Source organism: Loxodonta africana, chromosome 12, assembly GCF_030014295.1.
Source record: "Loxodonta africana isolate mLoxAfr1 chromosome 12, mLoxAfr1.hap2, whole genome shotgun sequence".
Taxonomy (NCBI): Eukaryota; Metazoa; Chordata; class Mammalia; order Proboscidea; family Elephantidae; genus Loxodonta; species Loxodonta africana.
Window position 1 is genome coordinate 52,503,775 of NC_087353.1, and position 26,102 is coordinate 52,529,876.

The following is a 26,102-nucleotide window of genomic DNA, read 5'->3' on the forward strand; positions in this document are numbered from 1 at the left end:
TGAAAAATGAAAAAAAAAAATTTGCTTTATAAAATAGCGTTAAAAGATTTAAGACTAAATCTTTCCCTGTTTTTTTGCTTTGTTTTGTTCTTGTTTTTGTTGTTGTTGGGTAGGTTTGTTTTGTTTTCTGTGAGTGATACTATGGAAAACTAAGAATATTGTCTTTCAAATTTATCTGTGTTAGAAAGATATAAAAACAAACAAAAAATATTTTTAAAAAATTAGCCTCCATAATAACTCTTGAGAAAGCAAAATGTCAAAATAGCAGATGAATACTGAGGATATTTTACCTTCATGACAAAAATATTTCTATAAAAAAATCATATTTTCTAAGAAAGAATATCCTCCAAAGACATTTCTTTAACTGTGTGCATAGCAAATTCTCTAAGCCAGTTGTAGAATTCAGAGAGGTTTTGAGGGAAGTTAGGGTACTTACACAGATTGCAGTGTGCCTGTAAGGAAGTGTGGCCTTTTCCATACACCGTCCATTGGTGACATTCCAAATACACATCTCCCTAGCAGAGATAACTTTGTATTATTCTCTGTAATTTTGACTCAGTTGGCTAGAATAATTTTTGTGCCACCAAGTTTTACTTCAGTGCTGCACTTAAGTGCAGCAGGATAGTTTATGTGGCTTTTTGTTACAGATCACTGGGCAAGGAAATGTTATAGTCATTAGCAGGGGATGACATACTGTACCTGTATCTTTTTGTTTGGGTAATTACACCCTGTCTCCAGCCTACAAACCTTACTTTAGGGCCAACCTGGCCTACAAGAAATTGTAGGAATATAGCCATCATGGTATGTTAGAATGACAGTACAACAATCCTTCCATCGAAACTGTATCCTTTGAAAATGGTTTATTTCACTGAATTGAAGGTACATATTCCGAAAAGCATAATGCATCAAGTACCACATTGTCTCAAGCTGAAATATCATTTTTTATTAAAAATAAACAGTGCCACCCAGAGGCCACATTTGGTCTCTCACTGACAGAGTTTCTTGCATCTCATCTGAAAAAAAAAAAAAATTTTTTTTTTCATCTGAAAGTACATCTAAAATCATCCTTGCTGCTTAATATTTAGAAAACTTGTGTTTAGAAAACTGACAGGTTTACACATCCATTAACAAAGACACAGGTACAGTTAGAAAATACACTTAACATGGGATAATTTACATCTGATTTACGTTCACAAAGATCAGATGGCTGTTTCAGCAAGATTTGGCAACATTCTTCAATTTTGACAGTTGCAACTCATAAACAAAATTTTCCATGGAATAAAAATGAAAGCTTTGTTAGTTTTCAGGAAGAAGCTACTATTAAGTAGCAAAATACATGGTTTAATACTGTTAAATACTACAGGCATTTGGTGATTTTTGAGCTTTGTTTTTTTTTCCTAACCAAACACTGAAACTCAGTCTTCTAGATTAGTGGTTCTTAACCAGGGTGATTTTTGCCCCATGATGGACATTTAGAAATGTCTGGAGACATGCTACTGGCATCGAATAAGCAGGAACCTAGGATGCTGCTAAACAATCTACAATGTACAGGAGAGTCCCCATGACAAAGAATTTTCCAGAACAATCAACAAAGAGAACTTTGAAAAGGAAATCACCAACTCAATACCATTTACAATAGCCCCCAAGAAGATAAAATACTTAGGAATAATTCTAACCAGAGATGTAAAAGGCCTATATGAAAAAAACTATAAAACACTACTGCAAGAAACCAAAAGAGATCTATGTAAGCGGAAAAATACACCATGCTCATGGATAGGAAGACTCAACATTGTGAAAGTCAATTCTACCCCAAAGCGGTCTACAGATATAACACAATCCTGATCCAAATTCCTACATTTTTTAATGAGTTGGAGAAACAAATCAACTTCATATGGAAAAGGAAGAAGCCCTGGATAAGTAAAGCATTAGGGAAAAGAAAAACAAAGCGGGAGGCCTCACATTACCTGATTTTATAACATTTTATACCACCACTGTAGTCAAAACAGCCTGGTACTGGTACAACAACAGATACATAGACCAACGGAACAGAATTGAGAATCGAGATGTAAATTCATCCACATATGAGCAGCTGATATTTGACAAAGGCCCAAAGTCCATTAAATGGGGAAACGGTAGTCTTTTTAACAAATGGTGCTGGCACAACTGGATGTTGTTGTTGTTAGGCGCCGTTGAGTTGGTTCCGACTCATAGCGACCCTATGCACAACAGAACGAAACACTGCCTGGTCCTGCACCATCCTCACAATCGTTGTTATGCTTGAACCATCGATGCAGCCACTGTCAATCCACCTCGTTGAGGGTCTTCCTCTTTTCCACTGACCCTCTACTCTGCCAAGCATGATGTCCTTCTCCAGGGACTGACCCCTCCTGACAACATGTCCAAAGTGTGTAAGACGCAGCTTCACCATCTTTGCCTCTAAGGAGCATTCTAGTTGTACTTCTTCTAAGACAGATTTGTTCCTTCTTTTGGCAGTGCATGGTATATTCAATATTCTTCACCAACACCACAATTCAAAGGTGTCAACTCTTCTTCAGTTTTCCTTGTTCATTGTCCAGCTTTCACATGCATCTGATGTGACTGAAAATACCATGGCTTGGGTCAGGCACACCTGAGTCTTCAGGGTGACATCTTTGTTCTTCAACACTTTGAAGAGGTCCTTTGAAGCAGATTTGCCCAATGCAATGCGTCTTTTGACTTCTTTACTGCTGCTTCCATGGATGTTGATTGTGGATCCAAGTAAAATGAAATCCTTGACAACTTCAATCTTTTCTGTTTATCATGATGTTGCTCATTGGTCCAGTTGTGAGGATTTTTGTTTTCTTTATGTTGAGGTGTAATTCATACTGAAGAGAGTGGTCTTTGATCTTCATTAGTAAGTGCTTCAAGTCCTCTTCACTTTCAGCAAGCAAGATTGTGTCATCTGCATAACACAGGTTGTTAATGAGTATTCCTCTAATCCTGATGCCCCGTTCTTCTTCACATAGTCCAGCTTCTCGGATTATTTGTTCAGCATACAGATTAAATAGGTATGGTGAAAGAATACAACCCTGCAGCACACCTTTCCTGACTTTAAGCCAATCAGCATCCCCTTGTTCTGTCCAAACAACTGCCTCTTGATCTATGTAAAGGTTCCTCATGAGCACAGTTAAGTGTTCTGGAATTCCCATTCTTCACAGTGTTATCCATAGTTTGTCATGATCCACACAGTCAAATGCCTTTGCATAATCAATAAAACACAGGTAAACATCCTTCTGGTATTCTCTGCTTTCAGCCAGGATCCATCTGACATCAGCAATGATATCCCTGGTTCCACGTCCTCTTCTGAAACTGGCCTGAATTTCTGGCAGTTAAAGCAAAAGGAAGAATTGATGAAGTAAAAGAACTGAACAGAAGATTTCAAAGGGCCGCTCGAGAAGACAAAATAAAGTATTATAATGACACGTGCAAAGAGCTGGAGACGGAAAACCAAAAGGGAAGAACACGCTCGGAGTTTCTCAAGCTGAAAGAACTGAAGAAAAAATTCAAGCCTCGAGTTGCAATAGTGAAGGATTCTATGGGGAAAATAGTAAATGATGCAGGAAGCATCAAAAGAGGATGGAAAGAATAAACAGAGTCATTATGCCAAGAAGAATTAGTCGATTTTCAACCATTTCAAGAGATGGCATATGATCAGGAACCGATGGTACTGAAGGAAGAAGACCAAGCTGCTTTGAAGATACTGGCAAAAAACAAGGCTCCAGGAATTGATGCAATATCAATTGAGATGTTTCAACAAACAGATGCAGCATTGGAGGCGCTCACTTGTCTATGCCAAGAAATATGGAAGACAGCTTCCTGGCCAATTGATTGGAAGAGATCCATATTTATGCCTATTCCCAAGAAAGGTGATCCAATCGAATGTGGAAATTATAGAACAATATCATTAATATCACATACCAGCAAAATTCTGCTGAAGATCATTCAAAAATGGCTGCAGCAGTATATTGACAGGGAATTGCATAACTGGATATCCACCTACAAAAAAATGAAAGCGGACCCATGCCTCACACCATATACAAAAACTAACTCAAAATGCATCAGACCTGAATATAAAAACTAAAATGATAACAAGATCATGGAAGTAAAAATTGGGAAAATGCTAGGAGCCCTAATACATGGCATAAACAGAACACAAACCATAAGGAACGATGCACAAACACCAGAAGATAAACTAGATAACTGGGAGTGCCTAAAAAATCAAACACTTATGCCCATTAAAGACTTCAGTGAAAGAGTAAAAAGACATTCTACAGACTGGGAAATAGTTTTTGGGTGCAACATATCTGGTAAGGGTCTAATATCTATAAGATACTGCAATACCTTGACAACAAAAAGACCAATAACCCAATTAAAAAATGGGCAAAGGATATGAACAGACACTTCACCAAAGAAGACATTCAGGTGGCTAACAGATACATCAGGAAATGCTCATGATCATTAGCCATTAGAGAAATGAAAACTAAAACGGGGTGTCATCTCACCCCAACAAGGGTAGCACTAATCCAAAAAACACAAAATAATAAGTGTTGGAGAGGTTGTAGAGAGACTGGAACACTTACACACTGCTGGTGAGAATGTAAAATGGTACAACCATTTTGGAAATCAATTAAAAAGCTAGAAATAGAAGCACTATACAATCCAGCAATCTCACTCTTTGGAATATATCCTAGAGAAATAAGAGCCCTCACAGGAATAGATATATGCACAACCATGTTCACTGCACCACTGTTCACAATAACAAAAAGATGGAAATAACCTAGATGTCCAACAACAGATGAATGGATGAACAAATTATGGTACATACACACAATGGAATACTATGCAATGATAAAGAACAACGATAAATCCACGAAACATCTCATAACACGGATGAATCTGGAAGGCATTATGCTCAATGAAACTAGTTGGCTGCAAAAGGACAAATAGTGTATGAGACCACTATTATGTGAACTCAAGAAAAAGTTTAAACACACAAGAAAACATTCTATGATGGTTACAAGGGTGAGAGGGGAAGAAGAGAGGAATTCACTAACCAGATAATACACAAGAATCATCTTAGATGAAGGGAAGGACAACACACAATACAGTAGAAGTCAGCACAACTGAAGTAAACCAAAAGCTAAGAAATTTCCTGAACAAAGCCAAACACTTCCAGGGTCAGAGTAGCAGGGGCTGGGGTCTGGGGACCATGGCTTCAGGGGACATCTAGGTCAATTGGCATAACAAAGTTTACTAAGAAAATGTTCTGCATCCCACTTTGGTGAGTGGCATCTGGAGTCTTAAAAGCTTGCGAGTGGCCACCTAATCCACTTCGAGCGAAGGAGAACGAAGAACACCAACACACAAGGAAAATATCAGCCCAAGAGACAAAAGGGCCACATAAACCAGAGACTCCATCACCTGAGACCAGAAGAACTACATGGTGCACGGCTACCACCTATGACCATCCTGACAGGGAACACAACAGAGAGTCCCTAACAGAGTGGGAAAAAAAGTGTGGAGCAGAACTCAAATTTACATAAAAACACCACACTTAATGGTCTGACTGAGACTGGAGGAACCCCTGAAGCCATGCCCCCTGGACACTCTACTAACCCAGTACCAAAACCATTCCCGAAGAGCACTCTTCAGACAAAGATTAGATTGGACTATAAAACATACAACAATATTCGTGAAAACTGTGCTTCTTAGTTCAAGCAGATACTTGAGACCAAATGGGCAGCTCCAATCTGGAGCCAGTATAAGAAGGCAGGAAGGGACAGGAGCTGGTTGGAGGGACACAGGAAACCCAGGATGGAGAGAGGGAGTTTGCTGTGACATTACTGGGATTGTAGCTAGTGTTATATCATAGCATGTGTATAAATTTTTTATGAGAAATTAACCAGAGCTGTAAACTTTCACCTAAAGCACAATAAAAAAAAAATTTTTCCAGAACACTATGTCAATACTCCAAGTCTAAGAAAACCCATTCTAGACACAGAGACAAAAACTCTATAGTTTGGCAGAGCCAAATGGCGGAATAGACAGACACTTCTGGCGAGCCCTCTTTACAACAAAGACCCGAAAAAACAAGTGAAACAAATATATTTGTAACAAGATGGGAGCCCTGAGCATCAAAGCAAAGTATAGGCAACGAACTGAGGGGCAGGGGGAGGAAGAGACCGTTCAGAAGTGGAGAGGAGTAACAGGACCTGAATCGTGGGGAGCCCTCAGCCACCATTCCTGGAGCGGCAGCAGCAGTGGGCTAGTACTAGAGTTCGGCTGCAGTTTCCTCAGGGAGAAGCAGCCAGCCACACAGCCTACTAACACATCTGGAACCGGAGAACAGCACTCTGGGCAAAAGCAAAGTACTTGCATATATTTTACCACACCCTCCCCCGCAACAACCAAGCAGGCTTTAGTGGCTGAATCCCTGGGTCTGAGATAGACCCTGATGAGCACCTAGAGCCATCCTCCCAGCCAAGGGGAAGGAAAAAATTCGTAATTAGGGGGAAAAGATAACTTGCTAGCTCCATTAAACGGGGAAGCTCAGGACAGAAGTGGCTCCTGTCCAGGCATAAACCGTCCGTGGACCTTGAGCACGTTTCCCTTCTGCATGGACCTGTGTGGGTCTATATTGGGAGAATAGGCCCTTGTTGGCAAACTCCAACCATTTCAGCTGTGTGGAAGAGAGGTGGGTGTTTCACGTTTGATGTTGCTTTACCTATTAGACAAGGTCCTCACCTACCCACATCAGGGACCTAGGGACTGGTACCTCCACTCAGCTCACCCAGCCACCAGCAAAAGGGGTCCAAAGGTAACCGGTACCTGCCAGTCCTTACAACCAAAAACATTGGGTGCCCATGGTCCCTATGCAGAACCGACCCACCTGCACACTCTAGGCAACAGAGACGCGTTTTCCTCATAGACACTTGGGGGTCAGTTCTCAGCCCCCTGCCTTGTTCAGAGCGTGACCTCCTGCTGCAGTCAGATACCAGTATATACACCAATGACCCCTGCCCCTCTAAGACTGTATGACACAGCCTGTACCACACACTTGATGATCAGATACCTGGAAACCTGAGCTGAATTCATACAACAAAACTGAATGGACTCCTAGACTGACATACCTGATAACAACTCTATCCAGCTGGGGGCAGGACACCAGAGCTCCAAAGGTGAAAATAATCAAGCTAGCTCACTCCAGCAATCCATAGGGGTATACCAAAACAAAACAAAGCAAGCAGCTATGACACAGTAAGCAAGCATAAACTAATACAATAACTTATAGACGGCTCAGAGACAACAGTCAATATCAAGTCACGTAAAGAAACAGACCATGACCACCTCAACAATCTCTCAAAACAAAGAATCCAGGGATCTTCTAGATGAAAGTGCATTCCTGGAATTACCAGATGCAGAATACAAAAGTTTAATATACAGAACCCTTCAAGACATCAGGAAGGAAATGAGGCAATACGCAGAACAAGCCAAGGAACACATAGATAAAGCAACTGAAAAAATTAGAAAGATTATTCAGAAACATAATGAAAAGTTTAAAAAGCTGGAAATATCCATAGACAGACAGCAATCAGGAATTCAGAAAATTAACTATAAAATTACAGAATTAGATAACTCAATAGAAAGTCAGAGGAGCAGAATTGAGCAAGTAGAAGCTAGAATTTCAGAACTTGAATATAAACCACTTGGGACTAATATATTTGAAGAAAAAAATAGATAAAAGAATTTTAAAAAATGAAGAAATCTTAAGAATCATGTGGGACTCTATCAAGGGAAACAACCGAGGAGTGATTGGCATGCCATAACAGGGATGGATAACAGAAAATACAGAGAAAATTGTTGAAGATTTGTTGGCAGAAAACTTCCCTGTTATTGTGAAAGATGAGAAGATATCTATCCAAGATGCTCATCAAACACCACATGCGGTAGATGTTAAAAGAAAGTCACCAAGACATATTATAATCAAACTTACCAAAACCAAAGATAAAGAGACGGTTATAAGAGCAGCGAGGGATAAACGAAAAGGCACCTACAAAAGACAGACAATAAGAATAAGCTCAGACTACTCGGCAGAAACCATGCAGGCAAGAAGGCAATGGGATAACATATTTAAAAAATTGAAGGAAAAAAATTGCCTGCCAAGAATCATATATCCAGCAAAACTGCCTGTTAAGTATGAAGGTGATATTAAGACATTTCCAGATAAACACAAGTTGAGGGAATTTGTAAAAACCATACCAAAACTACAAGAAATATGAAGGGAGTTCTTTGGTTAGAAAATCAATAATATCAGGTATCAACCCAAAACTAGAACATTGGGCACAGCAAACAGAAGTCAACCCAGGCAGGGAAATCCAAAAAAACAAAGCAAGATTATAAAAAAAAAAAAAAAAAAAAGCCCCAAACAGGGTAACAGTAATGTTATTACATAAAAGAAGACAACATTAAAATAATAAAGAGGGACTAAGAAATGTAATCATACAGCTTCTATATGGAGAGGAAGATACAGTGATACAAAGAAATAAAAGTTAGGTTTAAATTTAGAAAAATAGGGGTAAATAATAAGGTAACCACAAAGGAGACAAACAATCCTACTCATCAAAATCAAATACAAGGGAAAAATACAGACTCAGCAGAAACAAAATCAACAACAAATATGAAGAAAGTACAATATATAAAGAAAATCTACTCAGCACATAAAATCAAGTTAGAAAAAGAGACTGCCAAAACACAAAAAAAGACACCAAAATGATAGCACTAAATTCATGCCTATCCATAATTACCCTGAATATAAATGGACTAAATGCACCAAAACAGAGAGAGAGAGTAGTAGAATGGATTGAAAAACAAGATCTGTCTATATGCTGCCTACAAGAGATACACCTTAGACTTAGAGACACAAACAAACTAAAACTCAAAGGATGGAGAAAAATATATCAAGCAAAAAAGAGCGGGAGTGGCAATAATAATTTCTGATAAAATAGACTTTAAATTTAAATCCATCATAAAGCATAAGGAAGGGACAATGTATCCAGAGGATATAACCATACTAAATATTTATGCACTCAATGACTGATCTGCAAATACACAAAATAAACTTTATCAGTATTGAAAAGTGAGATAGACAGCTCAACAGTAACAGTAGAAGACTTCAATACACTACTTTTGGTGAAGGACAGGACATCCAGAAAAAGCTCAATGAAGACACGAAAGATCTAAATGCCACAATCAACCAACTTGACCTAACAGACATGTACAGAACACTCCACACAACAGCAGTCAAGTATACTTTCTTTTCTAGTACACATGGAACATTCTCTAGAATAGACCACATATTAGGTCATTAAGCAAGCCATAGCGGAATCTAAAACACTGAAATACCACAAAGCATCTTCTCTGACAATAACAGAAAAAACAGAGAAAAGAAATCAAACACTTGGAAACTAAACAATACCCTGCTCAAAAACTACTGGGTTATAAACAAAAAAAAAAAAATAGATGACATAAAAGATGGAATAAAGAAATTCAAAGAATCCAATGGGAATGAAAACACTTCCTATCAGAACCTTTGGGACACAGCCAAAGCAGTGTTCAGAAGTCAATTTGTATCGATAAACCCACACACAGAAAAACAAGACAGGGCAAAAATCAAAGAATTATCCCTACAACTGGAACAAATAGACAGCAACAAAAGAAACTCTCAGGCATCAGAAGAAAACAAATAATAAAAATTAGAACTGAACTGAATGAAATAGAAAACAGAAAAACAGTTGAAAGAATTAACAAGACCAAAAGCTGGTTTTTTGAAAAAATCAACAAAATTGATAAACCATTGGCCAAACTGACAAAAGAAAAACAGGAGAGGAAGCAAATAACCTGAATAAGAAATGAGATGGGCGATATTACAACACACCCAACTGAAATTAAGAGAATCATATCAGATTACTATGAAAAACGATACTGAAATTTGAAAACCTAGAAGAAATGGATGAATTCCTAGGAACACACTACCCACCTAAACTAACACAAACAGAGGTAGAACAACTGAATAGACACATAACAAAAGAAGAGATTGGAAAGGTAATCAAAAACTCCCAACAAAAACAACCTCTGGTCCGGATGGCTTCACTGCAGAGTTCTACCAAACTTTCAGAGAAGAGTTAACATTACTACTATGAAACGTATTTCAGAGCATAGAAAAGGACAGAACACTACCAAATTCATTCTATGAAGCCACCATATCCCTGATACCAAAACCAGGTAAAGACACCACAAGAAAAGAAAACTTTAGACCTATATCCCTCAGGAACGTAGATTCAAAAATCTTCAACAAAACTCTAGCCAATAGAATTCGACAACATATCAAAAACATAATTCACCATGACCAAGTGGGATTCATACCTATGCAGGGATGGTTCAACATTAGAAAAACAATTAATGTAACCCATCACATAAATAAAACAAAAGACAAAAACCACATGATTTTATCAATTGATACAAAAGAGGCATTTGACAAAGTTCAACACTCATTCATGATAAAAACTCTCAGCAAAATAGGAATTGAAGGAAAATTCCTCCACAAAATAAAGGGCATTTACACAAAGCCAACAGCCAACATCACCCTAAATGGAGAGAGCCTGAAAACATTCCCACTGAGATCGGGAATCAGGCAAGGATGCCCTTTATCAACACTCTTATTCAACATTGTGCTGGAAGTCCTAGCCACAGCAATTAGGCTAGATAAAGAAATAAACGGCATCCAGATTGGCATGGAATAAGTCAAAGTATCTCTATTTGCACATGACATGATCTTATAAACAGAAAACCATAAAGAACCCTGCAGAAAACTACTGAAAATAATAGAAGAGTTCAGCAGAGTATCGGGATACAATATAAACATACAAAAATCAGTTGGATTCCTCTAAAACCTAAATCCCACTGCCGTCGAGTCGATTCAGACTCATAGCAACCCTATAGAACAGAGCAGAACTGTCCCATAGAGTTTCCAGGAGCACCTGGTGGAATTGAACCGCCAACCTCTTGGTTAGCAGCCATAGTACCTAACCACTACGCCACCAGGGTTTCCTGGATTCCTCTACGCCAACAAAAAGAACATCGAAGAAGAAATCACTAAATCAATGTCATTTATAATAGCCCCCAAGAAGATAAAATACTTACAAATAAATCTTACCAGAGATGTAGAAGACTTATACAAAGAAAAGTAAAAAATGCTTCTGCAAAGAACCAAAAGAGACTTACATAAGTGGAAGAACATACCTTTCTCGTGGATAAGAAGACTTAACATTATAAAAATGTCTATTCTACCAAAAGCGACCTATACATTTAATGCAATTCCGATCCAAATTCCAACGACAGTCTTTAATGAGATGGAGAAACAAATCATCAAATTCATATGGAGGGGGCGGGGACAAGAGGGCTGACTAGGTAGACGCTACCTCGGATACCTCTTGCAACAAAGACTTGGAAAAACAAGTGAATCGATCACATACATGACAATCTACGAACCCTGACCATTAAAAACAGATCTAAAGAGTTGACCTGAGTGACAGAGACTGAGAATGAACAACCACGGGGAAGCAGCGACTGTTTTCGGAGTCTGGAGCCAGCGTCCCAGTCAGGAAACCTTGGCGCCGGGCTTTGGGCAGGGCGCAGGGGAGCTGAGCACAGCATCCTGAGACAGCACAAACAGGAGGCACAGCCCTAGCCCCCTGAACTGACCTCAGGGGAAGCCCAGCCAGTGCACGCAGGCAGCACAGCGACACAGCTGACAGAAGGAGAAGTCACCGGGAGGCAGCGACTGGTTTTGGAGCCAGGAATGTGGCATCCCAGCCGGGGAACCTTGGCGCTGGGCTTTGGACTGGGAGCGGAGGAACTAACCGCGGCTTCTGAGACAGCGCAAGCTCGGGACGTGGGCCTGACCATCGGGGGCAATCTCTAACAAGCCAGTGCACACAGTCGACGCGCCCCTAGGGAACCTCAGATAACAGAGTCATCCCAAGCCAGATAAGTAACTTTGTACATATTCTGGGGTGCTACTCTTTCCTATTTATCTGAACCCTGCCCTCCCCTTCCCAGGCGGCTTCATCAACATTGGAATTTCCTGAGCCAGAGAGTGAACCGCACTGTGGTTTTTCTTTCTTTCATTTTTTTTTTTTTGGTCTTTTCCTAACCCATTCTCCTGGCCTGCGAGAACTAGCTAAAAAAACCCAAGGACCAAAACTCCTTCGCTAATTGAACTAAAAACACAGGACCACCTCCAGCCAAGCATATGTGATCCACAGTCTTGGGCTTTCACCCCCACAGGGAAAAACGTGGCTATTATAATGCAAAGGCATTTCTGATAGGGATCTGACTGTAATTCTTTTAGCGGATTTACTGCAAAGACAAGTTTCCCAGGTCTAATATCTCTGCATATTCAACAGAGCCCTCAATGACCCACAACAGGGAACTGAGGGCTGAAACTCCCCCCAGACCACCTAGCCTCCTGCCTTACGGGGTCTAAGGAAGGTGACACCTACCAATCTCTAGAGGTACTTGTACTGGGGGCCTAAGGTACAGCTGCAGAGCCCACCCACCAAGGTGCTTTAGGAATAGAGACGCACCTACCTCACTGACACTTGGGGGAAGCCTGGCAGCATCCTGCCCGCCCCTGGAAAGTGACCCCCTGCTGCTCCTAGAATCTGGTGCACACAACTATCAACACTACTTCTCGAGGTGGATACGTGACAGTCTGCATCACACACTTGATGACCCAAAATCAGATTCTACTCAAGAATAGAGAATGGACTCTTAGGCTTATATATCTGGTAACAGCCTAAACCATCTGGTAATAGGACATAAGTGAGTCAAGGGCTACAACAATCAAGACAGCACAATCTAGTAGCCCATCTACGTATATTGAAAGAAAACAAAACAAGATAAGACTCAGTGAGCAAATATAGAATAAATCACTACAATATCTTAGTGATGGCTCGGAGACAGCAGTCGATAACAAACCACATAAAAAAGCAGACGATGACTGCTTCTACAACTCCCCAAACTAAAGAATCAAAATCTTTCCCAAATGAAGATACAATCCTGGAATTGCCAGATACAGAATATAAAAAACTAATTTACAGAATGCTTCAAGACATCAGGAATGACCTCAGAAATGAAATAAGGCAATCTACAGAAAAAGCCAAGGAACACACTGATAAAGCAGTTGAAGGACTCAAAAAGATAATTCAAGAACACAGTGGAAAAATTAATAAGCTGCAAGAATCCATAGAGAGACAGCATTCAGAAATCCAAAAGATTAACAATAAAATTACAGAATTAGACAACGCAACAGGAAGTCAGAGGAGCAGACTCGAGCAATTAGAACGCGGAGTGGGAAATCTGGAGGACCAGGGAATTAACACCTATATAGCTGAAAAACAATCAGATAAAAGAATTAAAATGAATGAAGACACCCTAAGAATCATGTGGGACTCTATCAAGAAGAATAACTTGGTGTGATTGGAGTCCCAGAACAGGGAGGGATAACAGAAAACACAGAGAGAATACTTGAAGATCTGTTGGCAGAAAACTTCCCTGACATCATGAAAGATGAAAGGATATCTCTCCAAGATGTTCATCGAACCCCATTTAAGATTGATCCAAAAAGAAAATCACCAACACATATTATCATCAATTTGCCAAAACCAAAGATAAAGGGAAAATTTTAAAAGCAGCCAGGGATAAAAGAAAGGTCTCCTACAATGGAGAATCAATAAAAATAAATTCAGACCACACAGCAGAAACCATTCCAGCAAGAAGGCAATGGGATGACATATACAGAGCATGGAAGGAGAAAAAATGCCAGCCAAGGATCATATATCCAGCAAAACTCTCTCTGAAATGTGAAGGCGAAATTAAGATATTTACAGATAAACACAAGCTTACAGAATTTGCAAAAACCAAACCAAAGCTACAAGAAATATTAAAGGAAATAGTTTGGCCAGAAAACCAATAATATCACATATCAGCACAACACAAGGTCACAGAACAGTGCATCCTGATATCAACTCAAATAGGGAAATCACAAAAACAAATTAAGATTAATTTAAAAAAGAAAACACTCAAAACAGGGAATCATTGAAGTCAATATGTAAAAGATCAAAATAATCAAAAAGAAGGACTAAATACAGGTGGCATAGAACTGCCATATGGAGAGGGATAAAAGGTGATATACGACAATACAAGTTAGGTTCTTACTTAGAAAAATAGGGGTAAATATTAAGGTAACCACAAAGAGGTATAACAACTCCATAACTCAAAATAAACACCGAGAAAAACATAACGACTCAGCAAACACAAAGTCAAACACTAGGAAAATGAGGAACACACAATTTACAAAGAAAAACGTCTCAGCACAAAAAAGTGGAAAAATGAAATTGTCGACAACACACAAAAAGGCATCAAAATGACAACACTAAACACATCCTTATCTATAATTACGCTGAATGTAAATGGACTAAACGCACCAATAAAGAGACAGAGAGTCTCAGACTGGATAAAGAAACACGACCCGTCTGTATGCTGCCTACAAGAGACACACCTTAGACTTAGAGACACAAACAAACTAAAACTCAAAGGTTGGAAAAAAATATATCACGCAAACAATAAGCAAAAAAGAGCAGGAGTAACAATATTAATTTCTGACAAAATACACTTTAAACTTAAATCCACCACATAGGATAAAGAAGGATACTACATAACGATAAAAGGGACAGTTGACCAGGAAGATATAACCATATTAAATATTTATGCACCCAATGACAGGGCTCCAAAATCCATAAAACAAATTTTAACAGAACTGAAAAGTAACATAGACACCTCCACAATTATAATAGGACACTTCAACACACCACTTTCAGAGGACAGGACATCCAGTAAGAAGCTCAACAGACACGGAAGACCTAATTACAACAATCAACCAACTTGACCTCACTGACTTATACAGAACTCTCCACCCAACTGCTCCAAAGTATACATTTTTTTCTAGCGCACATGGAACATTCTCTACAATAGACCATATATTAGGTCATAAAACAAACCTTTCCAGAATCCAAAACATCGAAATATTACAAAGCATCTTCTCAGACCACAAGGCCATAAAAGTGGAAATGAATAACAGAAAAATTAGGGAAAAGAAATCAAATACTTGGAAACTGAACAATACCCTGCTCAAAAAAGACTGGGTTATAGAAGACATTAAGGAGGGAATAAAGAAATTCATACAATGCAACGAGAATGAAAATCCTTCCTATCAAAACCTCTGGGACACAGCAAAAGCAGTGCTCAGAGGTCAATTTATATCAATAAATGCACACATACAAAAAGAAGAAAGAGCCAAAATCAGAGAACTGTCCCTACAACTTGAACAAATAGAAAGTGTGCAACAAAAGAATCCATTAAGCACCAGAAGAAAACAAATAATCAAAATTAGAGCTCAACTAAATGAATTAGAGAACAGAAAAACAATTGAAAGAATTAACAAAGCCAAAAGCTGCGTCTTCGAAAAAATTAACAAAATTGATAAACCATTGTCCAGACTGACTAAAGAAATACAGGAAAGGAAACAAATGACCCAAATAAGAAACAAGATGGGCCACATCACTACAAACCCAACTGAAATTAAAAGAATCATATCAGATTATTACGAAAAATTGTACTCTAACAAATTTGAAAACCTAGAAGAAATGGATGAATTCCTGGAAGAACGCTACCTACCTACACTAACACAATAAGAAGTAGAACAACTAAATAGACCCATAACAAAAAAAGAGATTGAAATGGTAATCAAAAAACTCCCAACAAAAAAAAGCCCTGGCCCGGATGGCTTTACTGCAGAGTTCTACCAAACTTTCAGAGAAGAGTTAACACCACTACTACTAAAGGTATTTCAAAGCACAGAAAATGACGGAATACTGCCTAACTCATTCTATGAAGCCACCATATCCCGAATACCAAAACCAGGTAAAGACATCACAAAAAAAGAAAATTACAGACCTATATCCCTCATGAACATAGATGCAAAAATCCTCAACAAAATTCTAGCCAATAGAATTCAACAACATATCAAAAAAATAATCCACCACGACCAAGTGGGATTTATACCAGGAATGCAAGGCTGGTTTAATATTAGAAAAACCATTAATGTAATCCAACATACACATAAAACAAATGACAAAAACCACATGATCTTATCAATTGATGCAGAAAAGGCATTTGACAAAGTCCAACACCCATTTATTATAAAAACTCTCACCAAAATAGGAATTGAAGGAAAATTCCTCAACATAATCAAGGGCATCTATACCAACAGCCAAAATCACTCTAAATGGAGACAGCCTGAAAGCATTTCCCTTGAGAACGGGAACCAGACAGGGATGACCTTTATCACCGCTCTTATTCAACATTGTGCTAGAGATCCTCGCGAGAGCAATTAGGCTAGACAAAGAAATAAAGGGCATCCGGATTGGCAAGGAGGTAGTATCTCTATTTGCAGATGACATGATCTTATACACAGAAAACCCTAAGGAATCCTCCAGAAAACTACTGAAACTAATAGAAGACTTAGGCAGAGTCTCAGGTTATAAGATAAACATACAAAAATCACTTGGATTCCTCTACATCAACAAAAAGAACATCGAAGAGGAAATCACCAAATCAATACCATTCATAGTAGCCCCAAGAACATAAAATACTTAGGAATAAATCTTACCAAAGATCTAAAAGACCTATATAAAGAAAACTACAAAGTACTACTACAAGAAACTAAACAGGACCTACTTAAGTGGAAAAACATACCTTGCTCATGGATAGGAAGACTTAACATAGTAAAAATGTCTATTCTACCAATGCACTTCCAACCCACATTCCAGTGACATTTTTTAATGTGATGGAGAAACAAATCACCAACTTCATATGGAAGGAAAAGAAGCCTCGGATAAGCAAAGCATTACCGAAAAAGAAGAAGAAAGTGGGAGGCCTCACTCTACCTGATTTGAGAACAAATTATACAGCCACAGTAGTCAAAACAGCCTGGCACGGGTACAACAACAGGCACATAGACCAACGGAACAGAATTGAGAACCCAGATATAAATCCATCCACATATGAGCAGCTGATATTTGACAAAGGCCCACTGGCAGTTAATTGGGGAAAAGATAGTCTTTTTAACAAATGGTACTGGCATAACTGGATACCCATTTGCAAAAAAATGAAACAGGACGCATACCTCACACCATACACAAAAACTAACTCCAAGTAGATCAAAGACCTAAACATAAAGACTAAAACGATAAAGATCATGGAAGAAAAAATAGGGACAATGTTAGGAGCCCTAAGACGAGGCATAAACAGAATACAAAACATTACCAAAAATGACGAAGAGAAACCAGATAACTGAGAGCTCCTAAAAATCAAACACCTATGCTCATCTAGAGACTTCACCAAAACAGAAAAAAGACCACCTACAGACTGGGAAAGAATTTTCAGCTATGACATCTCCAACCAGCACCTGATCTCTAAAATCTATATGATTCTGTCACAACTCAAACACAAAAAGACAAACAACCCAATCAAGAAGTGGGCAAAGGATATGAACACACACTTCACTAGAGAAGATATTCAGGCAGCTAACAGAGAGATGAGAAAATGCTCTCGATCATTAGCCATTAGAGAAATGCAAATTAAAACTACGATGAGATTCCATCTCACACCAACAAGGCTGGCATTAATCCACAAAACACAAAATAATAAATGTTGGAGAGGCTGCGGAGAGATTGGAACTCATACACTGCTGGTGAGAATGTAAAATGGTACAACCACTTTGGAAATCTATCTGGCGTTTTCTTAAAAAGTTAGAAATAGAACTACCATTCAACCCAGAAATCCCACTCCTCGGAATATACCCTAGACAAATAAGAGCCTTCACACGAACAGATATATGCACACTCATGTTTAGTGCAGCTCTGTTTACAATAGCAAAAAGCTGGAAGCAACCAAGGTGTCCATCAACGGATGAATGGTTAAATAAATTGTGGTATATTCACACAGTGGAATACTACGCATCCATAAAGAACAGTGAGGAATCTGTGAAACATTTCATAACATGGAGGAACCTGGAAGGCATTATGCTGAGTGAAATTAGTCGGAGGCAAAAGGACAAATATTGTATAAGACCACTATTATAAGATCTTGAGAAACAGTATAAACTGAGAGGAACACATACTTTTGTGGATACGGGGTGGGGGGGGAGTGTGGGAGAAGGTTATTTACTGATTAGTTAGTAGATAAGAACTACTTTAGATGAAGGGAAGGACAATACTCAATACACGGAAGGTCAGCTCAAATGGACTGGACCAAAAGCAAAGAAGTTTGCAGGATAAACTGAATGCTTCAAAGGTCAGTGGAGCAATGGCAGGGGTTTGGGGACTATGGCTTAAGGGGACTTCTAAGTCAATTGGCAAAATAATTCTATTATGAAAACATTCTGACATGGAGGAACCTGGAAGGCATTATGCTGAGCGAAATTAGTCAGAGGCAAAAGGACAAATATTGTATAAGACCACTATTATAAGATCTTGAGAAACAGTAAAAACTGAGAAGAACACATACTTTTGTGGTTACGAAGGGGGGAAGGAGGGAGGGAGGGAGACGGTTTTTTATTGATTAATCAGTAGAAAAGAACTGCTTTGGGTGAAGGGAAAGACAACACTCAATACATGGAAGGGCAGCTCAATTGGACTGGACCAAAAGCAAAGAAGTTTCCGGGTTAAAATGAATGCTTCGAAGGTCAGCGGAGCAGGGGCGGGGGTTTGGGGAACATGATTTGAGGGGACTTCTAAGTCAATTGGCAAAATAATTCTATTATGAAAACATTCTGCATCCCACTTTGAAATGTGGCGTCTGGGGTCTTAAATGCTAACAAGCGGCCATCTAAGATGCATCAATTGGTCTCAACCCACCTGGAGCAAAGGAAAATGAAGAACATCAAGGTCACACGACAACTAAGAGCCCAAGAGACAGAAAGGGCCACATGAACCAGAGACTTACATCATCCTGAGACCAGAAGAACTAGTTGGTGCCCAGCCACAATCGATGACTGCCCTGACAGGGAGCACAACAGAGAACTCCTGAGGGAACAGGAGATCAGTGGGATGCAGACGCCAAATTCTCATAAAAAGACCATACTTAATGTTCTGACTGAGACTAGAGGAATCCCGGCGGCCACGCTCCCCAGACCTTCTGTTGGCACAGGACGGGAACCATCCCCGATGACAACTCATCAGACATGAAAGGGACTGGTCAGCGGGTGGGAGAGAGATGCTGATGAAGAGTGAGCTAATTATATCAGGTGGTCACTTGAGAGTGTGTTGGCAACTCTTGTCTGGAGGGGGGATGGGAGGATAGAGAGAGAGGGAAGCTGGCAAAATTGTCACGAAAGGAGAGACTGAAAGGGCTGACTCAATAGGAGGAGACGAAGTGGGAGTACGGAGAAAGATGTATGTAAACTTATATGTGACAGACTGATTGGATTTGTAAATGTTCACTTGAAGCTTAATAAAAGTTAATAATAAAAAGAAAACATTCTGCATCCCACTTTGAAATGTGGCGTCTGGGGTCTTAAGTGCTAACAAGCGGCCATCTAAGATGCATCAATTCGTCTCAACCCACCTGGATCAAAGGAGAATGAAGAACACCAAGGTCACACAATAACTATGAGCCCAAGAGACAGAAAGAGCCACATGAACCAGAGACTTACATCATCCTGAGACCAGAAGAACTAGATGGTGCTCAGCCACAACTGATGACTGCCCTGACAGGGAGCACAACAGAGAACCCCTGAGGGAGCAGGAGATCAGTGGGATGCAGACCCCAAATTCTCATAAAAAGACCAGACTTAATGGTCTGACTGAGACTAGAGGAATCCCGGCGGTCATGGACCCCAAACCTTCTGTTGGCCCAGGATAGGAACCATTCCCAAAGACAACTCATCAGACATGGAAGGGACTGGACAATGGGTAAGAGAGAGATGCTAATGAAGAGTGAGCTACTTGTATCAGGTGGACACTTGAGACTGTGTTGGCATCTCCTGTCTGGAGGGGAGATAGGAGGGTAGAGAGGGTTAGAAACAGCAAAATTGTCACGAAAGGAGAGGCTGGAAGGGCTGACTCATTAGGAGGAGAGTAAGTGGGAGTATGGAGTAAGGTGTATATTAGCTTATTTGTGACAGACTGACTTGATTTGTAAATGTTCACTTAAAGCTCAATAAAAATTACTTAAAAAAAAAATTCATATGGAAGGGAAAGAGGCCCCACATAAATAAGGCATTACTGAAAAAGAACAAAGTAGGAGGCCTTACTTTACCTGATTTTAGAACCTATTATACCAGCACAGTAGCCAAAACAGCCTGGTACTGGTACAACAATAGATACATGGCCAAATGGAACAGAATTGAGAAGCCAGCCATAAATCCATCCACATATGAGCAGCTGATATTTGACAAAGGCCCCAAAACAGTTAAATGGGGAATAGTCAGTCTTTTTAACAAATGGTGCTGGCATAACTGGATATGCATCTGCAAAAAAATGAAACAAGACCCATACCTCACTCCATGCACAAAAACAAGCTCAAAATGGATCAAAGACCTAAATATAAAATCTAAAATGATAAAGATCATGGAAGAAAAAATAGGGGCAATGTTAGGCGCCCTAATACATGGCATAAACAGTATACAAAACATTATAAAGAATGTAGAAGAAAAACTAGAAAACTGGGAGCTCCTAAAAATCAGATGCCTATGCTCATCCAAAGACGTCACCAAAAGAGTAAAAAGACTACCTACAGACTTGGAGAAACTTTTTAGCTATGACATTTCTGATCAAGGTCTCATCTCTAAAATCTACATGATACTGCAAAAACTCAGCCAAAAAAAGACAAATAACCCAATTAAAAAATGGGCAAAAGATATGAATAGACACTTCACTAAAGAAGACATTCAGGTAGCTAACAGATATATGAGGAAACGCTCACGAGTATTATCCATTAGAGAAATGCAGATCAAAACTACAATGAGATTTCGTCTCACTCCAACGAGGCTGGCATTAATCCAAAAAACACAAAATAATAAATGTTGGAGAGGCTGTGGAGAGATTGGAACACTTATACACTGCTGGTGGGAATATCAAATGGTACAATTACTTTGGAAATCAATTTGACACTTCCTTAAAAAGCTAGAAATAGAACTACCATACGACCCAGCAATCCCACTCCTTGGAATATATCCTAAATAAGAGCCTTTACACGAACAGATATATGCACTCCCACGTTTATTGTAGCACTGTTTACAATAGCAAAAAGATGGAAGCAACCAAGGTGCCCATCAATGGTTGAATGGATAAATAAATTGTGGTATATTCACACAATGGAATACTATGCATCAATAAAGAACAGTGAGGAATCTGTGAAACATTTCATAACATGGAAGAACCTAGAAGGCATTATGCTGAGTGAAATTAGTCAGTTGCAAAAGGACAAATAATTGTACAAGACAACTATTATAAGAACTTGAGAAATAGTTTAAACTGAGAAGGAAACATTCTTTTCTGGTTATAAGGGGGGAGGGAGGGAGGGTTGGAGATGGGCATTCACTAAATAGTAGATAAGAACTACTTTAGGTGAAAGGAAAGACAGCACACAATACAGGGGAGGTCAGCACAATTGGACTAAACCAAAAGCAAAGAAGTTTCCTGAATAAACTGAATGCTTTGAAGGCCAGCGTAGGAGGGGCAGGGGTCTAGGGGACCATGGTTTCAGGGGATATCTAAGTCAATTGGCATAATAAAATCTATTAAGGAAACATTCTGCATCCCACTTTGAAGAGTGGCGTCTGGGGTCTTAAACGCTAGCAAGCAGCCATCTAAGATGCATCAATTGATCTCAGCCCACCTGGATCAAAGGAGAATGAAGAACACCAAGGACACAAAGTGATTATGAGCCCAAGAGACAGAAAGGGCCAGAGGAACCAGAGACTACATCATCCTGAAACCAGAAGAACTAGATGGTGCCCGGCTACAACCGATGACTGCCCTGACAGGGAACACAATGAAGAACCCCTGAGGGAGCAGGAGAGTAGTGGGATGCAGACCCCAAATTCTCATAAGACCAGACTTAATGGTCTGACTGAGACTGGAAGGACCCCAGTGGTCATGGCCCCCAGACCTTTTGCTAGCCCAGGACAAGAACCATTCCCAAAGCCAACTCTTCAGACAGGGATTGGACTGGAGAATGGGTTGGAGAGGGATGCTGGTGAGGAGTGAGCTTCTTGGATCAGGTGGACACTTGAGACTATGTTGGCATCTCCTGCCTGGAGGGGAGATGAGAGGATGGAGGGGGTCAGAAGCTGGCGAAATGGACACGAAAAGAGAGAGTGGAGGGAGAGAACGGGCTGTCTCATTAGGGGAGTGTAATTGGGAGTGTGTAGCAAGGTGTATATGGGTTTTTGTGTGAGAGACTGACTTGATTTGTAAACTTTCAGTTAAAGCATAATAAAAATTATTAAAAAAAAAATAGTTTTTTCCACTGTTTATATCCAACCTTGCTGCAAAAGAGATATAAGGTAACCTGAAAGGATAGGTAATGCAAGAAAACCAGGGGAAGGAGAGTGTGTGTTTGTGTCTGAAGAGTAAAACTGGGAGAAAGGGAGAAGCAAATATATCTCAAAGGTAAAGAAATTACCGGATTTAATTGAATCTCAAGCAGCCAACAATACAAAATATCAGCTCTAAAAGAGATGCTGGAGTTTCAGTGACTTCATCTCTACCTGTGTATGAACAATCACCTACGAATATTTCAAAAATTACAAATGCCTGAGTCCTGCCCTCAGAGATTCTAATACCATGGCTCTGGGTTGAGGTCCTGGCATGAGGGGTTTTGAAAAGCTTCTGGTCTGATGACCTGCCGCTAGGTAAGTTTACTCTCAGCCAGTGACTCAAAACTCTGGCTGATTAGAATCATCAGAAAGCTTTTCAAAAATCCTGAAGGGATCCAACCCAGACCTCAAGTCAGGCTTAAAAATCACATTTTCTAAAATTGGACCTGGGCATCAGGAAAAGCTACCCCAGTGATAATGTTTCTAAATCATCTTTGATTCCAAAGACCTTCCCTGTTTATCATCTTGTTTTCTATCTTAAATTTGAAAAATAAATACAAATTATCACAAAAACTGATTCTTTGCCAATCAATTCTATTGAAGAAAAGAAAAATTCTCTGTGTATCAAAAGTAGTGTTAGCATTTTACCTGAACTGTACAAACAATACAACTAACATAAAATAAGAATGAAATTAACTATTGAAATGTATTCTTCCTTTCCTCTGAAACACTGATTCCAAAGTTTTTCAAAGGTTAAACCACCTTCAGTTATAAATAAATAAAACGTAATGGTTTACAAAATGGTTTAAATTCTTAATATTTTTATTCAATAAAAAGGAAAATATCTGCACTACATAAAAGTAGAAAATACTTAAATTCCCACTACAAGGACGTTGAAAGGGGTGTTTTTTTGTCTTATTCCACCTCACGTCACCGCCACACCTCAATAAAAATTACTTCAGTGTATGATAAATAAATCAGTTACCACTCTTTTATCCACTTTCCAACTTTCAAAAACATACTATTTTCTCTTTGATATTCTTCTTTGTGTGTTTATAACATTGTTATTGCTTTATTCAAATTTTCATGAAATGTATGAAGGAAGAGAGATAAGCATTAATGTTTGGTTTTCCACCTTGAACTAGATAGAAGTCCTTTACTTTCTTCAAACCCTCTTTTCTCTTGTCTCCCATTGTACTTTTGGTTTCCCTTTGGCATTCTCAGGCTCCTCCTCTTCCTTTATCTGTTTCTTAAATGTTGGTTTTCCTTACCATCATGTCTTAGGCTTTATTGCATTGTTCCTGTTCATGATCTCTTTGGGTGAGTTATCTATTTCCATGGGTCCATCTCTATGCTATTAAAAGCCCAGAACTCTTCCTTGTGATCTAGATTTCCATATGCAATTGGCTATTAGATGTCTTCACCTGGATGATTTGCAGGGACTTCACGCCCCTCATGTTTAAAACAAAACATAGTTTCTTCCCTCCTTTGTTCCCTATCTCCATGAATGGTACCATCACCAATGATTTTCTCAAGTCATTCTTGACTTCATACCTTCCTTCCCTACCCCAAATGTGGTCTATTTGCTACTTCAAATGTGGTCGGTGGACCAGCAGCATCAGCATTACCCAAGAGCATGTTACAAATGCAAGTTCTTGGACTCCGGCCAGACCTACTAAACCAGTATCTGAGGGAGTAAAAAAAAAAAAAAACCAAACTCATTGCAAAAAGTCAATTCTGACTCATAGCAACCCTATAGGACAGAGTAGAACTGTCCCATAGGATTTCCAGGGCTGTAATCCTTATGAAAGGATTTTTTATGAAAGGAGCCCTGGTGGCACAGTGGTTAAGCACTCGGCTGCTAACTGAAAGGTTCACATCCGAACCCACCAGCTGCTCTGCAGGAGAAAGATGTAGCAATCTGCTTCCATAAAGATTATAGCCTTGGAAACCCTATGGAGCAGTTCTACTCTGTCCTATAGGGTCGCTAGGAATCTGAATTAACTCAATGGCAACAGGTTTGGTTTGGTTTACGCATGTGGTTTTAATTCCATTTGGGAATGTGGTCATAATTCCATTTGTAATGCTTCTTCATTATGTTAATGAGGCAGTATTAATATAGGGTACGTCTTATATCAATCTTTTTTGAGATATAAAAGAGCAGATTAAGCACGCAAGCAAGCACAAAAGGAGCGGAAGATGATCACCAAAGAACCTAGGAAAAGAAGCTGAAAAGAGACAAGGACCTTCCCCCAAAGAGGATAGAGAAAGAGAGAGAGAGCCTTCCCCTAGAGCTGGCACCCAGAATTCAGACTTCTAACATCCTAAACTGTGAGAAAATAATTTTTTGTTTGTTAAAGGCACCCACTTGCAGTATTTCTGTTATAGCAACACTAGATAACTAAGATATCCCCCAAATCCTCTAGATTGGGAATAAATATCTTGTTTAGTAGTCTTTGTGGCAGCCCTAGTGAACGAAGGCTACTGGAAAATGCTAAAAAAGAACGTACTATGACATTTCACTTTAGAATTACCAAGTTTAATCTAACAATTATTGTTTTACTATAAGCTATGAGAATACGTACCTCTTTGATATCTACTCCACTTGCCATTTTGTTAAACTATTCTGTTTCTGCAAATTGTACACTTGAGACCTCATTATTCTTTTGTTTCTCATAACTCAGAGTCATATTATTTATCCTTGAATTGAAATAAATAAAGAAGGGGTTCTCTTGTTTCAAACTGCAACCCAACTCCTCCTTCACGAATGCATGCTGAATTGATTCCACATTCCTCATTACACTCTGACAAATAACTCATCACACAGTCCAAAGCCATATAAGCACTTGGATCGGTGGGGCCTATAGTTAAGACCTATTTTGTTGGAGCAAACCTCATTTCCATGAAACAGCACCCAAACCACTGTTTCTTTCCCTTCTCTCTCCCGTCATTTCACTTACAACTGAGTCCCTCCCTTGTGAGCTTTATAATGACATCAGACATGGGTACAACATGAAGAGTCTAATTGCTGAATTGTTTTACAAAACTAGGAAGGCTTAGATGACTTTTCTTAAGAATTCAATCTACTACTTATTACTTACAGAACGTCCCTGATTTATAATGCATTTGAGTTACCATGAACTGCACTTACAAGTGTCCATTTTTTTATGATTTCTCTATTTTTATGTATGTATTTATTAAAATATATCTGTAAGTTTATATGTAATGTTTCCAACCCCCAAAGACAAATAAAGATAAGATTTATAAAGATACTGATAATAAAGGCAATAATAATGAAAGCTCAAACAAAAAATGAGGTATTTGACGTACATCAGAACAG

General features: G+C 39.2%; 1 protein-coding gene across 4 annotated transcripts in view; it reads right to left on the reverse strand.

Moving 5' to 3' along the window:
- WDR72 (WD repeat domain 72) overlaps positions 1 to 26,102 on the reverse strand; it is a 617,996-nt gene that overhangs the window by 480,765 nt on the left and 111,129 nt on the right. For all 4 annotated transcript variants that reach the window (XM_023539510.2, XM_064295252.1, XM_064295254.1 and 1 more), the window contains one exon: positions 437 to 515. In XM_023539510.2, the coding sequence (XP_023395278.2) occupies positions 437 to 515 (79 nt within the window). The remainder of the gene's footprint in view (positions 1 to 436; positions 516 to 26,102) is intronic.